This window comes from Amblyraja radiata, chromosome 1 (assembly GCF_010909765.2).
Source record: "Amblyraja radiata isolate CabotCenter1 chromosome 1, sAmbRad1.1.pri, whole genome shotgun sequence".
In the NCBI taxonomy this organism is placed as follows: Eukaryota; Metazoa; Chordata; class Chondrichthyes; order Rajiformes; family Rajidae; genus Amblyraja; species Amblyraja radiata.
The window spans coordinates 32,518,312-32,537,000 of record NC_045956.1 but is presented as its reverse complement, the minus strand read 5'-3'; the positions used below and the strand labels follow the sequence as shown (position 1 = coordinate 32,537,000).

Below are 18,689 nucleotides of genomic sequence, written 5' to 3'. Positions count from 1 at the left end.
GAACCGAAACATTTGGAAGTTTGCCAAAGTTGAAACTTTGATTTAGGTAAGCACCATGAATTAATTGGTAGCTCAGTTAGGAGAACAAGGACAAATAACTTGTAAAGATAGACAACGAGTGCTGGAGTAACTCAGCGGGTCAGACAGCATCTCTGGAGAAAAAGGATGGATGACGTTTCAGGCCGGTACCCTTTTAATGACTGGAACTTTGGATTCATAATGGAGATGCACTTAGATTAAACAGTACACGCTTTTGTAAATGGGCTCAGTTTTGACATGTTGAACAGGCCAAGGGCAATTAGAGGGGTGTGCAATAAATGTTACCCATTCCAGCCACAAACACATGGTGTTAAAATAAAATTAGAAATGTACAGGAACAAGCCAAGCTGGCCCAGCACACCATAGGTCGATGTAACCTGAACCGAGTTGGGGTAGAAATCAGGAGAGGATCAGATTCACATCTGATCCAATTCTTACAATCAAGATGTCCAATGGGCCAAAGATAGCCACAAAGTGCTGAAGTAACTCAGCAGGTCAGGCAGCATCTCTGGAGAACATGGATAGGTGACGTTTCGGGTTGAGACCCTTCTTCAGACTGAGAGTCAGAAGAGAAGGAAACTAACGGTATGAAAAGGTTCTGAACAAATCCGACGTGGCACCGATGACCAAGGAAAGGTGAAGGCCACAATGGTCCATTGTTGGCTGTGGAAGAGGTGATAACAAAGGGATATGAACAGTGAATCTATGTCCAATGAGCCATTATCCCCTTGGGCACTGCTTTGAGGAGCTGCCTAATTTAACCAACACCCTTCGTTTTGTAGGCAGAGGGCTTATTATTTCTTCTAATAAAATGATTTTCTTTTCAATATACAATCCCCGGGAGGAAAACAAGATCAGGGACAATCCCATCTCCTCCATGCCACAATCCATGCTTAACCAAATGTAAAATTCCCTGTTATAGCAGAGGTTATCTAAACTTGAAAGAGACACCCGGGTCGGCATTTGAATCAGTCAATGCAGTTAAAGAACAAAAAAAGCTGAAACCAAGGCAAGAAAACCCTGCTGCAATAAGCACATGATCTCAGACCAAATAACTCACCCGTCTGTTGATCTTATCTCCCTGTAATCACACAGCAAACGTGAGTGATAAAAAGATGTTTAGAACAGTCACTTTATGCAAACAAGACTTCAGAATATTGGCTCTGTTGTTTCGAAAGTTGAGATTTATATAGAACTTTTCCTCAGATTCATAAATCTTGAATCAACAGCTGCCTTTTTTCACCACGGGTGTTCCCAGAGTGTAGAGTTTTTCCACCTTCCTTTATGCTGCCTCTATAATTATTCTCTTTCAAAGGTTATATTTTTTCTGAAGGCAATGAACAAGGCAATGGAGATACCCCACATAACATTATTTATTGATCTTTGTCAAAAAAAAAAAAATTCCAACCAGAATCACATTCCCATTCTTTTGACACCAACTCATGAAATAGCATCAGTTTTATCACAAGGTGCTTGGTGTCACAAAGAGTACAAGCTGTGGTATCATCTTAGTGGACAGCACTGACAACATGGGGCTCACGTCAACACAGAAAAAGGGATTTCATTCTCACTTTAATTAACCACAATCCAAAAATGTTTAAATGGTTGAGAAGCACTGAGATTTTGAACAAGGGATAAAGAGTGCAGAATATACTCAGCATTGTAGTGTATCAGTTCCAGAGACAAAGTCCAATGTCCGCAATGGGGTAGAGGTGAATCGGACAGTCCCCTAGCTTGTGGAAGGAGCATTCAAGTAACTTGGTACATGTGATAATAAGAAATCAATATCAGTAGCCAAGGCAGGCAATGAGACCCAACAATCTTTCCAGGTGAAGCAGCTAGAGTCCAATCCAATCTGGATTTCAAAATGTGGCCTCCTCTACGTTGGAGAAACTAATGCAGATTTGAAGAGAACCCGTGTTCAGTCCACAGGGGCAACTTGGGCTATGCTGTTGCCACCCACTTCAATTCTTCCTTCTGCTTCCCACTCTGACGTACCCGCTGCCTCTGACCTATCCATCTGTGTCTAAATCTGTGTATATCTATAAAAAATACACATATTCCCACCATTTTGTGTAATGATAGTAAAAACCAAGGGAATTCTTCAGTTTATGATGTACAACTTCTAGATTCATTCCATGAGTCATAGAACCATGGAGCTACGCAGCGTAGAAACAGGCCCTTCGGCCCACATCAACCAACATGCCCTTTTCAAAGGTGCATAAACATTATAATCCCTGTTTTTTACTTTCGAAGATAAGACACAAAGAGCTGGAGTAACTCGGGACAGGCAGCATGTCTGGAGAGAAGGTATGGGTGAAGTTACGGGTCGAGAGCCTTCTTAATTCCTAGTTAGCTGTCTGAGAATTCTGAGATTGACTGCCCAGCCTCAATTATTTTAGCAAAGTTTGGAGATACAGTGCGGAAACAGGCTTTTCAGCCCACCGAGTCCGCACCAACCAGCAATCCCCGCACATTAACACTATCCTACACACACAAGGGACAATTTACACTTATACCAAGCCAATTAACCTATAGGCCTGTACCAGGCACGTGCCGTCAGGGTAGGCAAGGTTGGCACTGCCTACCCCGACTAAAATTATGAAATGGTAATTATTAAATATAAATAGTAAAGGCATGGGAGAATTATGCCTATCTAAGAGATCGATCTCTTAGGTAGGCGTATTTCTCTGTGCCTTTCAACCGCAGCACTTGCAACGCGCGACGGTCTGTGCAGCCCACGTGCCGTCAGCGCTGCTTCAAGCCTTCAATGACAAGCGGGGCTGAAGGCAGCTGAAATTCATGCACACAGCCTACTGCACATGCGCTGCGCAAGTTTCTTGGCGGGTTTTTCAAATATGGATTGTCATTATTTTAAGTGTATCTTAGGAAACAAAGAGTGAAGAATGGAGTTCATGTACCAATAACGTGGTAAGTACATTTCTTTATGTTTATGTTTTTAAATACCATATTTCCTGGGTGGGGGGGGGGGAGGAGAGCTCCTTTCACAGTGTTTGGGGAGTCTGGCACGGGGAGGGCAGGAGCGTTGTGAAGGAGGGGATCGGGGCCAGTAACCCACTTGCGACACTCCAGGCACGGAGCCACCGCATTGTGGCCGGGGAGTGAATTAGCTTGGGTGGCTGCGAGTGACCACCGGGACCAGACAGCCCCTTCCGCCGGCCCCGCTCACCTCTGGCAGTGCTCTCCGTCTGAAAACCTCTCTCCTGCCGCTCGCCGGCCTCACTCATGTCAGCCGCTTCCCGCAGTTACCCGAGCAGCTTCCTTCCCCGGAAGTGGTAGTCAGTTTTGCTGTCCGTGCCCGGAGCGCTGCAGCAGCGGTGAGTGAGTTACTGACATGATCTTCTACCCCCTCCTTCTCAACATTCCTGCCCTCCCCGCATCTTTAACCCCTGGCACAGATTCACCACATGCTGTGAAAGGAAGTCTCCCTCCAATTGGTCCCTGGAATTAGTATTGTCATTCAATATGATGACAACTGATTCAACGTCCCGGTGTGCTTCCGTTTTTCCCACCATCTCTCCACCTGCCTTCATCCTTCATCCCCCACCTACTCAGTAATTAAAAAATGAAGGTTTAGAAGCCTTGGGCAAGTTGAATTGTTACTTATTTTTATTTTTACGGAGAGAACAATCTGCACATGCACGGTTTAAGATTTTTTTTTTTTTAACTGGCTGCCTACCTTGACTAATTACTCACGGCACGTGCCTAGCCTGTACGTCTCTGGAATGTGTGAGGAAACCGAAGATCACGGAGAAAACCCACGCGGTCACAGGGAGAAGGTACAAACTCCTTACAGACAGCATCCGCAGTCTACTGGCGCTGTAAGGTAGCAACTCTACCGCTGTGCCACCGTGCTGTAATTATCCTGAAGTTGCTTGTTTAAACAATGAAAACAACATTTTCTACATTTTCATTCCCAGTGAAAACTTCAATTCTTACTTGTTCCAATGATAGGGCATTTGGTAATTTTCCATTTAGAAAACCTATACTCTTTTCACCAATTGATTTATAACACTAATCTCTGAGAATTTGTTCCTGAAAAACACAGAATCCCATAGATTCATTTACGCCAAGGCCCCATTATGGTCATACAGCATGGAAACAGGCCCTTCGGCCCAGCCTGCCCACACAGACCAACATGTCCCATCTACACTCGTCCCACTGCCTACGTTTGGCCCATATCCCTTCAAATCTGTACTATCCTGCCTAATTGCTTCTTAAACGTTGCCTGAACTACCTCCTCTGGCAGCTCGTTCCATACACTCGCCACCCTTTGTGTGAAAAAGGGTCTATCAGTAAAGGGCATCAAAACAAAGTGAGTGTTCATTCAGTAAGATTGAAATCAAAAAACTTAAAAGATCTTAAAAGGAATGAGCTAAGCTTACGGCAACTTATTATTTTTGTTCTTGAAATACCAGTTGAAAGAAACCTTTCATTTAAACTATACGAGGAGAAGCTACCTTGCAGGCAATGTTGGGTGTGTAAAATACACGTTAAAATATCACTCATTACTCACCTCTTTACCAATGGAATCTGAATTAAGGTAAAGAACATGGCACCACACTGTACATGCCTATTCTATTTGGTCGCAAGATGAGGGATTCTGCCGAGGGCAGTAGTCCTGACTAGGGTCTCGAGAAGGTAATGAGCCAGCTACATGAACCTCTCCACGTGGTGAATCTGCTGCCAGATTTGATAAGTACAGCCAGGCATTTGTACCAACAACATGCTCATCCATGAACAATGGTCGCTCACATTGTATTGTCAATCCCTAAAACACTCTGCCATTGCCAGTGATAAAGCTGAATCAAAGGACTAGAGGGCACAGGCCTATGGTGAGAATGGAGAGATTTAAGAGGGACCTCAGGGGCAACTTTTTCACTTAGATGGTAATCTGTATCTGGAAAGGCTTCCAGAGAAAGCTATAGGAGAGGATCCAATTATGACCTTTAAAAGGTATCAGCACATATATATGGAGGGATTTAGAGGGAAATGGGCAAATGCAGGCAAATGGGACTAGCCCAATATGCCAACTTGAATGGTGTTGGGGGAACTTCAGAACCAGCGTCCAAAAGTTTAAGAATAAGGGGTAGGCCATTTAGAACTGAGACGAGGAAAAACTTTTTCATCCAGAGAGTTGTAAATTTGTGGAATTCTCAAATTCTCAGAAAGGCAGTGGAGGCCAATTCACTGGATACATTCAAAAGAAAGTTAGATTTGGCTCTTTGGGCTAGTGGAATCAAGGGGTATGGGGAGAAGGCAGGAATGGGGTACTGATTGCGGATGATCAGCCACGATCTTATTGAATGGCGGTGCTGACTCGAAGGGCCGAATGGCCTACTCCTGCACCTATTTTCTATGTTTCTATGAATGGATGGATGAGGTAGGTGGGGGGGGGGGGGGGGCTCGAAGAGCCTTTTTCAGCTCTGTCCAACCCTGACTATTGCTGTATATATTTTTGATTTGCAGAGCAATGTTAAAATGGTGGACAAAATGCCATTTCAGTGATATTAGCAGTTATTTCCTCAAAAGCGTCACTTTTCATGCCACCCGAGGCTGCCATTTTCACTGAAGGGTCTTGACAATAACCTGAAAAAATACATTGGAGGTCTCAAGTTGACAGCAGCTGAACAGAGCATTTGATCCCACAAACTGGTGACTTATCTCCTCACAAAGATTGGCTCATTAGACTGTACATGCTTCAGTCACACAAATGATCCAGCACCTCTATTTCCTGCTTAATTTGGCAAAATGGAAAAACCTGCCAACTTCCCAGAAATTAATTGTGTAAGAAACTTATTCATAGATTCATACAGTATGGAAAAAGGCCCTTCAGCCCAACTTGCTATGCTGACCAACTCTAGTCCCACCTGCCCACGCTTGACCCATATTACTCTAAACTTGTCCTAATCATGTACCTGTCCAAATGTCCTTGAAATGTTATTATACATGCCTCAACTACCTCCTCTGGCAGTTCATTCCATGAACCCACCAATCCCTGTGTGTGAAAAGTTGCTCCTCGAGTTCCCATTAAATTCTTCCCCTCTCAACTAAAACCTATGTTATCTGGTTCATGATTCCCCTACCCTGGGCAAAATAATCTGGGCATTCACTTCATCTATTCCCCTCATCATTTTAAAAGGTAGCACCATACAATGGCAGCCTCGCCAACAGCCTATCTCGTCCTTTTATTTCTTTGTTGTTTAGTATGTTGTTAAAGTTTTAGTGTTTATTTACCGTTGTATTATGTGGAGGGTGAGGGGGGGGGGGGTTTGGGGAAACTTTTTTAAATTTCTTTCCTCGACGGAGATGCGTTTTTTTGCCGTATCTTATCTCTGTCCGCGCTGCGGCCTAACATCGAGGGGCTGGTAGCCACTTGCTGGGCATCGACTTTGGGAACTCCAAAGGTGTCTGCAGGATTTAACATCATGAAGCTGGCGGTCCCTTTGCCAGGGACGACGTCGGGAGCTCCAACTGCGGGAGCCGCGGACTTAACATCGTGGAGCTCGTGGTCTCTTAGTTAGGGACAGACTTCAGGAGCTCCAACAACAGGAGCTTCGTCCGCCCTGATCACCCCGACTGCGGATGGTTAGCCTGCCCCTTCCGCGGAAGAATGAGGAAAGAAGATAAGACTTTATTTCCTTCCGTCACAGTGAGGAATGTGGGAGCCGCTGTGGCGGATGTTTATTTTAACTTCCGTAGTTGTATGTCTTGTTGCTTTTTTTCTGGTAAGACTGTATGGTAAATCAAATTTCACTGTACCAGAGGGGAGGGGAAAGCTAGGGATCCCATTCTCGAGTTCTACACATCCCCATTGTTCCCCCATTTTCCCTCCCCTGTCCCATTACACTCATATCCCTCCATAGCAAATTTGCAGATGACACAACGCTGGGTGGCAGTGTGAACTGTGAGGAGGATGCAGGTTGACTTGAACAGCTCGGGGGAGTGGGCAGATGCATGGCAGATGAAGTTTAATGTGGAGAAATGTGAGGTTATCCACTTTGGTAGCAAAAACAGGAAGGCAGACTATCTAAATGGCGTCAAGTTGGAAAGAGGAAGTACAACGGGATCTGGGGGTCCTTGTTCATCAGTCGATAAAAGTAAGCATGCAGGTACAGCAGGCAGTGAAGAAAGCGAATGGCATGTTGGCCTTCATAACAAGAGGAGTCGAGTAGAGCAAAGAGGTCCTTCTGCAGTTGTACAGAGCCCTAGTGAGACCACAACTGGAGTATTGTGTGCAGTTTTGGTCCCCAATTTGAGGAAGGACATTCTTGCTATTGAGGGGAGTGCAGCGTAGGTTTACAAGGTTAATTCCCGGGAGGGCGGGACATATGCTGAGAGAATGGAGCAGCTGGGCTTGTACACTCTGGAGTTTAGAAGGATGAGAGGGTATCTTATTGAAACATAAGATTGTTAAGGGTTTGGACACGCTAGAGGCAGGAAACATGTTCCCAATGTTGGGGGAGTCCAGAACCGGGGCCACAGTTTAAGAATAAGGCATAAGCCATTTAGAACGGGGAATAGGAAACACTTTTTCTCACAGAGTTGTGGGTCTGTGGAATTCTCTGCCTCAGAGGGCAGTGGAGGCCGGTTCTCTGGATGCTTTCAAGAGAGAGCTGAATAGGGCTCTTAAAGATAGCGGAGTCAGGGGATATGGGGAAAAGGCAGGAACGGGGTACTGATTGGGGATGATCAGCCATGTCACATTGAATGGTGGTGCTGGCTCGAAGGGCCGAATGGCCTACTCCTGCACCTATAGTCTATTGTCCCTCCAGCTTTACATTTCACCCCTCTACTTTGTCAAACGTCTTTGTTATTCACTCCACTCATCTGCCAATCACCTCCCTCGCATGTATCCACCTATCACTTGCCCTTCATTTACCCTCTCTCTACTCCAGTCTGTTGAAGGGTTCCGACCCGAAACGTCGTCTGTCCAGTCCACTCCCTCCTCAGATGCTGCCTGACCCACTGAGTTCCCCCAGAACTCTATGCTTTGCTCAGGATACCAGCGTCCGCAGATTCGTGCGTCTCCAGCTTGAGCCAAAGCCGAGTGAGTTGAAAGCCTGGCCGTTCAAAATATGGTGAGCAACATTGGCACTTCATACCTGCGAGAGGATATTGGTGCACTGTTGGAGCAGGGACACAGGTGGATTCCCAAGGCTGGTGGCCAACTGAACCCTGAGCAGCTGTTCCTTCTGGACCGAGTTGTCCTGCAGAGCATGTGCTAGTGCTACGGCAGCACACCAATTTGAGAGGGAATCTGCAGAGAAGAGGCCTCCACACAGCAGCTGGCCAGCTGAGATGGAATTGGCTAAACAAAAAAAAAAGCATCAATTTGAAATTATATATAGGCTGCTGTGAGAAGCAAACAGAACAGGAGCACTTTAAGAGGAATAGCATTTCTTAGAAGTTCAGTTTCGAGATACAGCATGGAAACAGGCCCTTCAGCCCACCGAATCCATGCCGGCCATTGATCACCCATTCTCACTAGTTCTACGTTATTCCACCTTCCCTACACATTAGGGACAATTTACAGAGGGCCAATTAACCTACAATCTTGCATGTCTTTGGGATATGGGAGGAACCCGAAACACCCGGAGGAAACCCATGTGGTCATAGGGAGAACATGCAAACTCCACACAGACAGCACCCAAGGTCAGCATCGAAGCCGGGTCTCTGGTGCTGAGAGGAGCGGCTCTACCAGATACTGTCACACCAAAATATTATTAACAATTTTCTGTACAATAATTTGGAAACTGAACTTCAACAAGCGGATGTCCAAGCCCTTCAATTCTCCATCTGCATGGGCTTTGTAATCCTGAACTTAAATTTTTAAAGCTTGGCTGAAACTCTACTACTCGAGAAATAGCTTGCTCAACTGACCCCTCTATCCAGAGGTGCTACCTATCCTACTGAGTTACTCCAGCATTTCGTATCTATCTTCAGCCCAAATTAAGATGTGGAAATAGAACCTTAAAACATCTCAGTCCTGATGGAGACAAATGAATAAGGTCAGCCCCAGGTTACGAGAGGGGTCCGTTCCTGTAACCTGTTTGTAACCGTAACTGTTCACGTCAGAAATGCAACTGCCCAGCAATACATTTAAATAAAAACATAAGCCAAATAAGGGCATTGTGTAGTTGCCCACAAAGTTTAACAGAAACATGCAAATATTGCCGCAAACCAAGTTACTACTTGGTGCCTGCAGCCCTCAAACAGCCAACAAATCATCCTGCTTGTCTCCCAAATGCTCGTTTACATGTACGGGTTGTACACGTTGGGCGTTCATTACCCGAGAAGGAGATGTACAAAGTAAAAAAGTATTTGAAAAAAATGCACACTGCAAATCAGAAGTCTACAGGGATTAGAGCAGTCTGCTCAAATTGAACAACCAGAATCAGCCTATATATATATATATCTGACCGTCTGTTTCTGTGCTGCAATTCCCAAGATTCTGAGCAGCAGATTTTTAAACCACACCAAAGCCATTCAACACATTGAGTGATTCTGATCCTCAGTTCTTGCTTTTCAAGTATTCATTCCTTTTAAATCTGATTCAGTTCAGTTCCCAGAACGTTAATAGAATTGAGCAATCCCTGCTACAATAAACCACAGGCTGAAGACATTTTGGCCCAATCTTTTTGGTGTCTAAAGGGCCTGTCCCACTTACGTGTCCTTGGCACGTAAATTACGCGACCTCGTGGTCGTGTTGAGCCGCGACGGTCCAGCGAAAGTCCAGCGCGATTTCATGCGTACACACAGCCATCTGGAGCGCGTGACGTCATTTGAAGATGGACACAAAGCTGGAGTAACTCACCGGGACCGGCAGCATCTCTGGAGAGAAGGAATGGGTGACGTTTCGTGTCGAGACCCTTCTTCAGTTTGAAAAGAAAGGTCTCGACCAGAAACGTCACCCATTGCTTCTCTCCAGAGATGCTGCCTGTTCCGCTGAGTTACTCCAGCATTTTGTATCCATCTTCAATTTTCTTGGCCCCGCTCTGGGAGTAGAAGTGGGGGCGGATCCGAACCGCAACGGCCGTGAGCCCCAGGCCGAGTTCGGCGATCGTTTGCCTGCTTCTGCTGCTGTTGTAGTAGCAATGTTACAAAATTTTGAGATTTAAAAAATCAAGTCTGTAAATTATCCCATCAGATAAAGCATAAAAAGAAGTTTAATTTGACACCTAATTCACTTTCATATCTCAAGTATTTAAAAAGTTATGGCCATTTTCATACTCGGAAATTAGCATCTTGTTCCCTATTGATTTTCTATGGACATAACAAAAAAGCTGTGATCGTGGACAGTCAAAAGCCCATAACCTTCTTAAAAATTAAGAGAACTGAATGAAATTTTCAGTTATCGTAGATTGAACCATTCTGAAACAAATATAAAATAATCTTACTTGGATGACCTGAAATTAAAGCATATAATTAGTTAGTTACCCAAGTGTAGCTAATTTCAAACTTCAATTACTAGATCTAAACATCTATCTATTTCTTAATAAATGATTAACATTTTTAAATAGCCTAAGTGTCCAAATAATATTCATAAATAATTCACAATAAAACATGATTTTTAAATCTCATTTACATTAATTTATAGGCCAAATGGAAGGAATTTAGTGTTTAATTGCTGTAAATTAAAGTCCATTTAAATCAGCTTTCCAGTGGGATCCTGTGAACGCGCCGGTTTAGAACGTTCACATTGCAGTAGATTTGTGCCTCAAATGCCCAGAAAAATACTGCGGGATATAATGGGCCCAAAATGAACTTCTCGCAATATTAAACTTTGTATAAAGGGATCTTAAGAAGCCCTTTTTAATGTAAAAATATGCAGCCTACCTTCAGTTGTTTGCTTTATGAGACCCTGCGGTTGCTGGTGGTCGCGGGTTTAGAGATTGATTTTTAAACTACTATAACTATTATACGAGGCCTTTAAAACTAATAATAGCTTTTGCGACGGGGTCTTCCAGCGATTTTTCGTTAATAATTAACTAGGCTGAACATCTTCGATTTGAACAGCCTAGAGAAAATCGCGTTTTAAACCCGCCCCCCTCTAAACGGCGCCAAAATCGCGCACACCCGCAGCGACAGATTTTCAGCGACGCTTCAGGTAGGCTTTGCAACATACCTAGTTGTAGGTGGGCTGAATGGCCTGATTTTGCTTCTATAGCTTATGAACTACGAACTTATGATAACAAACATGAACATGTAGATTTGTACATGGCAGATTTCTCAGGTATACATAAAATATTTTAGAAATTGGTTTGAAACGGGAAGGCTCACCATCAATGGTTGTTGGCAGAAGTGTGGCCACGATCTCTGCTTGGCCTCTCTGGTTTTTGTACAAGAAGCACTGGAAACAGTAGAGCACAGCGCAGCGTAGAACAAACGGCTGCCTCTCATTGACCATGGACATCAGAAGTACCACAATTGCAGGTCTGTGCCGGGAAATGTTTCAAAAAGGAGATTTTAATAACTTTCACTAGACGTAGGAACAGAATTAGGCCATTCAGCACAGTCTATCATAGCTGAACTATCTTTCCGCCTTCAAACCCATTCTCTTTCCACAACCTTTGATGCCCGCACTAATCAAGAACCTGACTGTCCCTGCCATAAAAGACCCAATAACAGCCTCCACAGCCGTCTGCGGCTATGAATTCCACAGATTCACCCACCTTCTGTCTAAAGACATTCCTCCTCATCTCCATTCTAAAGGTGTGTCCTTTTATTCTGAGGCTGTGCCATCTGGTTCTGGACTCTACCACCGGTGAAAGCGTCCTCTCTACATCCACTCTATCCAGGCCTTTCACTATCCGATGAAGGTTTCTATGAGATTTCCCCTCATCCTTCTAAACTCCAGTGAGTACAGGCCCAGAGTCTTCAAACGCTCATCATACATTAACCCAATCATCTCCAGGATTATTCACGTAAACCTCCTCTGGATGGCTCCAATGCCACGACATCTTTCCTCAGATATGGGCCAGAACTGCTCACAACACTCCAAATGTGGTCTGGCCAGTGCCTTATTAAGCCTCAGCTTAACATCCTTGCTTTTATATTCTAGTCCCTTCAAAATGAATCTTAGCATTGCAATTGTCTTCCTAACCGCCGACTTAATCTGCAAATCAACCTTTTGGGAATCCTTCACCAGCACCCAAGTGCCTCTGCACCTCCGATTTCTGAATCTTCTCAACATTTATGCCTTTATTGCTTATGCCAAAGTGCATGACCATACACTTTGCTGCACTGTATTTAATTTGCCTTACCTTTGCCCACTTCCTAACTTGTCGAAGTCTTTCTGCAGCCTCCCTGCTTCCTCAACACCACCTGCCCCTGCACCTATGTTCGTATCATCCGCAAACCTGGCCATAAAGCCGTCAATTCCGTCATCCAGATCATTAACATAGAATGTGAAAAATAGCCGACCCAGCACTGACCCCTGAAGAACACTAGTCACCGGCAGTCACCAGAAGAGGCTCCCTTTACTCCCACTCTTTGCCTTATGCCAATTAGCCAATCTTCTATCCATGCTAGTACCTTGACTCCAATACCATTGGCTACTATCTTATTTAGCAGCCTCGTGTGTGGCACCTTAAAGGCATTCTGAAAATCCAGATATACAACTACTGACTTTTTTTTGTCAATCCTGCTTGGTATCTCCTCAAAAAAACACTGACAAATTTGTCAGGCAAGATCTCCCCATAACAAAACCACACTGGCTTTGGAATCAAAAATAGTTAGTAAAACAAAATTGGTCAAGTTCAAAATATCACCCTGTGAGGTCTTCTGCTTCAGTGACATGTGAACAACACAGGTACTATTTTCAAAATTTGGGATGGAGTCATAGAGCACCGAAACAGACCCTTTGGCCCAACTTGTCAATGCTAACCAAACTGTTCCATCTAAGCGAGTCCCGTTTGGCCCAAACCTTTCATTCTTTTGTCTAAGATTTGCACATTCCATCAATGTGAAATGACAGAATTCCATCAATCAGATAAGTCAGCGAACAACATGATTTGCATATGAAACAATATAATTTGCATGTTGTAAGAGTTTAAAAAAAAAATTCAAAAGACATTCTGGAAAATATTTTAGGTGGATGGGTAAAATTTCAACTTTGTACACCACACCAGTGCTGGAACAAAGAGGTCAAATTTAAATAGAAGAATTGTCCTTCAAATGTCATTCTAATTAGATGCAATTAGAGGTGAGGAGGTGATCTTATCAAGGTGAATAAAACCATGAGGGAAATACATAGGGTGAATGCACAGAGTGTTTTTCCCAAGGTAGGGGAAACCAAGAACCAGAGGACAAAGGTTTGAGATGAGAGGGGAAAGATAGGAGATCGATATATATAACAGTTATATGGGCACATAACTCAGTGAGGTGATGAGAGACCGCTGCATACCGCATACGTTGAAATTAATCATTGAGTCTGTGGAATTCTCTGCCTCAGATTGCAGTGGAGGCCGGTTCTCTGGATACTTTCAAGAGACAGCTAGATAGCGGAGTCAGGGGATATGGGGAGAAGACTAGAACGGGGTACTGATTGTGAATGATGAGCTATGATCACATTGAATGGTGGTGCTGGCTCAAAGGGCCGAATGGCCTATTCTTGCACCTATTGTCTATTGTCTATTTGCATTTGCAATGAAAGGCCTTATATTAATAACAGGGACTGATAAATGCAATCAGAATTGAGTTAATACAGAAAACTGGGCACACAGCACCATTTGAAAAAAAAGACAAAATGTTCAATTCTTGGGTTGATTTGAATTTGCAAATGCGAAAATTAAAAAAATATGCAGTTACTTGAAATCTGATATATTGGAAAAACTCATCAGATTGGGCAACATCACTGTAGAAAGAGGCATTTAAAGATTCATGTCCAGAGTTTGTCAAAAGTTCTGCCTGACTGACAACATTTTGTGTTATTTATTGCATCTGGAAACGGCAGACTTGCATTTACGTTAGCCAAAATAGAGAAATAGTGTCCTCAAGTTTACTCTTTGGTCTGAGATCCTGACCTTTAAATATCCCTGTCCTATAACAGTCAAAGGTGGTACAATGGCAAATTGCATCACCCTACCGTCACCAAAGGATGGCTCCAAAATATAGAAATGAGTCCATGTTTTCCAGCTTTGCGCTGTGAACCTTTATATCAAAGGGCAGTGTGATGTAGCAGGGGCAAGGCCTTTATCGAGTGGATGTTGAGTGTGGGACCCATCCTCTCAAGTTCAGTGGCAGCATTGATAATGGTATGGAGTTTATGAATGGATAATCGGTCTTCCCCCCCCCCCCCCCACCCCAGGTGGGAATGCCAAATACTAGAGGGAGTAGGTTTAAGCCGAGAGGGGAGAAGTTTAAAGATGACAATTTTGTTTTATATACCCAGAGTGGGAAGTGAATAGACGCTCTGCCTGGGGAGGTAGAAGACGCAAAGTTTAAGAGGGGCTTTTAGAAAGGCACATGAAGAGATAGGGAGCAGACCACATGCAGGCAGTTTAGATTAGAAACATGGTCAGCAGACATGGTGGTCTGGTGGGCTCGCTCGCTTCTGTTTTACATGCTAAACACATTCCAAGATTCAATAACATTACAGAAGAGCAGCAGCTTGAAACTGCTTTTGCCCCTGCAGAGATCAATATTAACAAGCTATGGAGATTGAGGATGGGCACACTGTCCCACAAAATAGTTCTTTTCATTTTACCTTGGTGGATTGGAAGGTGCATTCACTGAAGCAAAGTAATCCTGGTTTACCTGGGAACCTCGGATAACCTCAGATACTGTGTTAATGGTCTAAATAAACAGAAAAGCAAAAGGCAAAAATCAGAGATCACAGGTACAATAAATGGCAAGTGTAACTGATTCATGCAACAAAATACTCGCCCCTCATTTAATAGAAACATAGAAAATAGTTGCAGGAGGAGGCCATTCGGCCCTTCGAGCCAGCACCGCCATTCATTGTGATCATGGCTGATCGTCCCCAATCAATAACCCGTGCCTGCCTTCTCCCCATATCCCTTGATTCCACCAGCCCCTAGAGCTCTATCTGACTCTCTCTTAAATCCATCCAGTGATTTGGCCTCCACTGCCGTCTGTGGCAGGGAATTCCACAAATTCACAACTCTCTGGATGAAAAAGTTTTTTCTCACCTCAGTCTTGAATGGCTTCCCCTTTATTCTAAGACTGTGGCCCCTGGTTCTGGACTCGCCCAACATTGGGAACATTTTTCCTGCATCTAGCTTGTCCAGTCCTTTTATAATTTTATATGTTTCTATAAGAGACCCCCTCATCCTTCTAAACTCCAGTGAATATAAGCCTAGTCTTTTCAATCTTTCCTCATAAGACAGTCCCGCCATTCCAGGGATCAATCTCGTGAACCTATGTTGCACTGCCTCAATCACAAGGATGTCCTTCCTCAAATTAGGAGACCAAAACTGTACACAATACTCCAGATGTGGTCTTACCAGGGCCCTATACAACTGCAGAAGAACCTCTTTACTCCTATACTGAAATCCTCTTGTTATTAAGGCCAACATTCCACTAGCTTTCTTCACTGCCTGCTGTACCTTCATGCCAACTTTCAGTGACTGGTGCACAAGGACGCCCAGGTCTCGCTGCACCTCCCCCTTACCTAACCCCATTGAGATAATAATCTGCCCCCTTGTTTTTGCCGCCAAAATGGATAACCTCACATTTATCTATATTATACTGAATCTGCCATGCATCTGCCCACTCACTCAACCTGTCCAGGTCACCCTGCAACCTCCTAACATCCTCTTCACAGTTCACACTGCCACCCAGTTTTGTGTCATCCACAAACTTGCTAGTGTTGCTCCTAATTCCCTCTTCCAAATCATTAATATATATGGTAAACAGTTGCGGCCCCAACACCGAGCCTTGCGGCATTCCACTCGCCACTGTCTGCCATTCTGAAAAGGACCCGTTCACTCCTACTCTTTGCTTCCTGTCTGCCAACCAATTTTCTATCCATGTCAACACCCTACCCCCAATACCATGTGCTCTAATTTTAGTCACCAGTCTCCCGTGCGGGACCTTATCAAAGGCTTTCTGAAAGTCTAGATACACTACATACACTGGCACCCCTTCATCTATTTTACTTGTCACATCGTCAAAAAATTCAAGAAGATTAGTCAAGCATGATTTCCCTTTCATAAATTCATGTTAACTTGGACTAATCCTTGTACTGCTATCCAAATGCCCCATTATTACCTCTTTAATAATTGACTCCAGCATCTTTCCCACCACCGGTCAGGCTAACTGGTCTGTAATTCCCCGTTTTCTCTCTCCCTCCTTTCTTGATAAGTGGGATAAAATTAGGTATCCTCCAATCCACAGGAACTGATCCTGAATCTATTGAACATTGGAAAATGATCACCAATGCGTTCACTATTTCTAGAGCCACCTCCCTGAGGACCCTGGGATGCAGACCATCCGGCCCAGGGGATTTATCATCCTTCAGTCCCATTAGCCTATCCAATACTATTTCTCGCCTAATGAAATGTTCTACCCCCTTAGATCCTCTGTCCTCCAGTACATCTGGGAGATTGTTTGTGCCTTCCTTAGTGAAGACAGATCCGAAGTGCCTGTTCAACATTTCTGCCATTTCCTTGTTCCCCATAATAATTTCACCCGTGTCTGCCTTCAAGGGACTCACATTTGAGTTTGCTACTTTTTTTCCCTTAACATATCTAAAGAAGCTTTTACTGTCCTTCTTTATATTCCTGGCCAGTTTCCCCTCGCACTTCATCAATTTAATAAATTTAATCAGATCAGCTGAGCATTGTCTTGCTGTGTTTTATGGGAGCTTGTTGAATAATTGGATGTTGCTTGGTGTTGCTTTTCCTTCATTCATTTACAGAGTAAGGCCATCACTAACAAGATAATTATTCATCGCACCTGCCCTTGAAAAGGATGAACAAATATGGTGCTGGGATTACCTCTGACAATCCCAACCATCTTGCTTTGTGCAAGATGTGACAATGGTCAATGAATCATAGATGGCCATTGACCAGTTTTACCAGGGCTCTCTCTATATCATTCTTGGTTCATGATCATCAGACATGAACATGGGTGGCACGGTGGCACAACGGTAGAGTTGCTGCCTTACAGCGCTTGCAGTGCCAAAAACCCGGGTTTGATCCCGACTGCAGGGTGCTGTCTGTACGGAGTTTGTACGCTCTTCCCGTGACCCACGTGGGTTTTCTCCGAGATCTTCGGTTTCCTCCCACGCTCCAAAGACGTAGATGTTTGCAGGTTAATGGGTTTGGTATAAATGTAAATTGTGTGTAGGGTAGTGTGCGTGGCTTTAAATGGCCGTGGGACTTGCTAGCGCCCGCCGGGGGCTTTGACTTCGGGAGAGGAATGGAGAGCAGGAGAGAGACAAGACTTTGCCTTCCATCACAGTGAGGAGGAGATTCACTGTGATGGATGTTTGTGTAAATTGTGTTGGTGTGTGTCTTGGTTCTTTTCTTGTATGACTGCAGAAACCAAATTTCGTTTGAACTTCATGTGAGGTTCAAATGACAAATAAACGGTATTATTGTATTGTGTGCGGGGATTGCTGGTTGGTGCGGACTCGGTGGACTGAAGGGCTTGTTTCTGCACTGTATCTCCAAACTAAACTACACTAAACATCATCCGCACAAGATTCACCTCTTGTCCATGTTTAAGCCAAGGTTGTAATGAAGTCTGGGGATTGAGTGGTCCTGGCAAAACCAAGACTACCCATTGGCGGCCAGGCTATTAGCAAATAGTTTAGTTTAGTGATACAGCGTGGAAACAGGCTTTGACCCATCGAGTCCATGCCGATCAATGATCACCTAAACACTAGTTCTATCCTACATACTATGGACAATTTACAGAGGCCAATTAACCCATAAACCCACACATCTTTGGAGTGTGGGAGGAAACTGGAGCGCTGAGGAAACCCACAAGGTCACAAGGAGACCGTGCAAACTCCATTCAGACAGCACTCGTAGTTAGAATCGAATGCGGGTCCATGACGCTGTAAGCCAACAACTCTTCTGCAGCACCACTGTGTTGCCCACTGTACTGCTGGATAGCACTGTTGATGCTACTTTCCACCAGCCTGCTGTGATTGGCAGTGCACTAACTGCGCCTCGCAAATAAATGGGTTGTGGTCCCGCACTGCCAGGTTAAAACTGATCTACCTATTCTAGAATAACTTGTCTAGCACATCTAGCTCTCAAAGTGGAGTCTTCAGCAGTACAGCTGAGATCATGCCTGGTTCTACTGGATTTATTATACCAGGAAACTGGATATCTTGTGAAGCAAATCAAATTAGCTAAAGGTAGGATTCTGAGACGGCAAGAAACCTACATGAAAATGTTTTGGCAATGCAGCAATTTGAACTAATGGAAGTTTGCAGAGACATTATAGATGCACGAATACTGTAGTTAATAAAATGCAACAGAACATTTCTTTTCCAACTGCCCAGCCTTAATATCAAATATTCCCACTTCAAAAACACATTAGAGCCAAAATAAAACTCTGACTACTTTTAATCAAAAAAATAATTTGAGAAAATCCCTCTCAGCTATCTGTCGGTCATCGAAGCAAGGAAACAGACTCTTCTGACCATG

The 18,689-nt window shown here is 44.1% G+C and overlaps 1 protein-coding gene across 7 annotated transcripts in view; it reads right to left on the bottom strand.

Moving 5' to 3' along the window:
- uso1 (USO1 vesicle transport factor) overlaps positions 1 to 18,689 on the bottom strand; it is a 113,742-nt gene that overhangs the window by 41,901 nt on the left and 53,152 nt on the right. For 5 of the 7 annotated variants that reach the window (XM_033020104.1, XM_033020075.1, XM_033020066.1 and 2 more), the window contains 4 exons: positions 14,771 to 14,859; positions 11,344 to 11,498; positions 8,166 to 8,371; positions 1,100 to 1,120 (listed from right to left, as the gene is read on the bottom strand). In XM_033020104.1, coding sequence (XP_032875995.1) covers positions 1,100 to 1,120; positions 8,166 to 8,371; positions 11,344 to 11,498; positions 14,771 to 14,859 — 471 coding nt within the window. The remainder of the gene's footprint in view (positions 1 to 1,099; positions 1,121 to 8,165; positions 8,372 to 11,343; positions 11,499 to 14,770; positions 14,860 to 18,689) is intronic. The other 2 variants (XM_033020123.1, XM_033020112.1) reach the window with 1 other exon arrangement.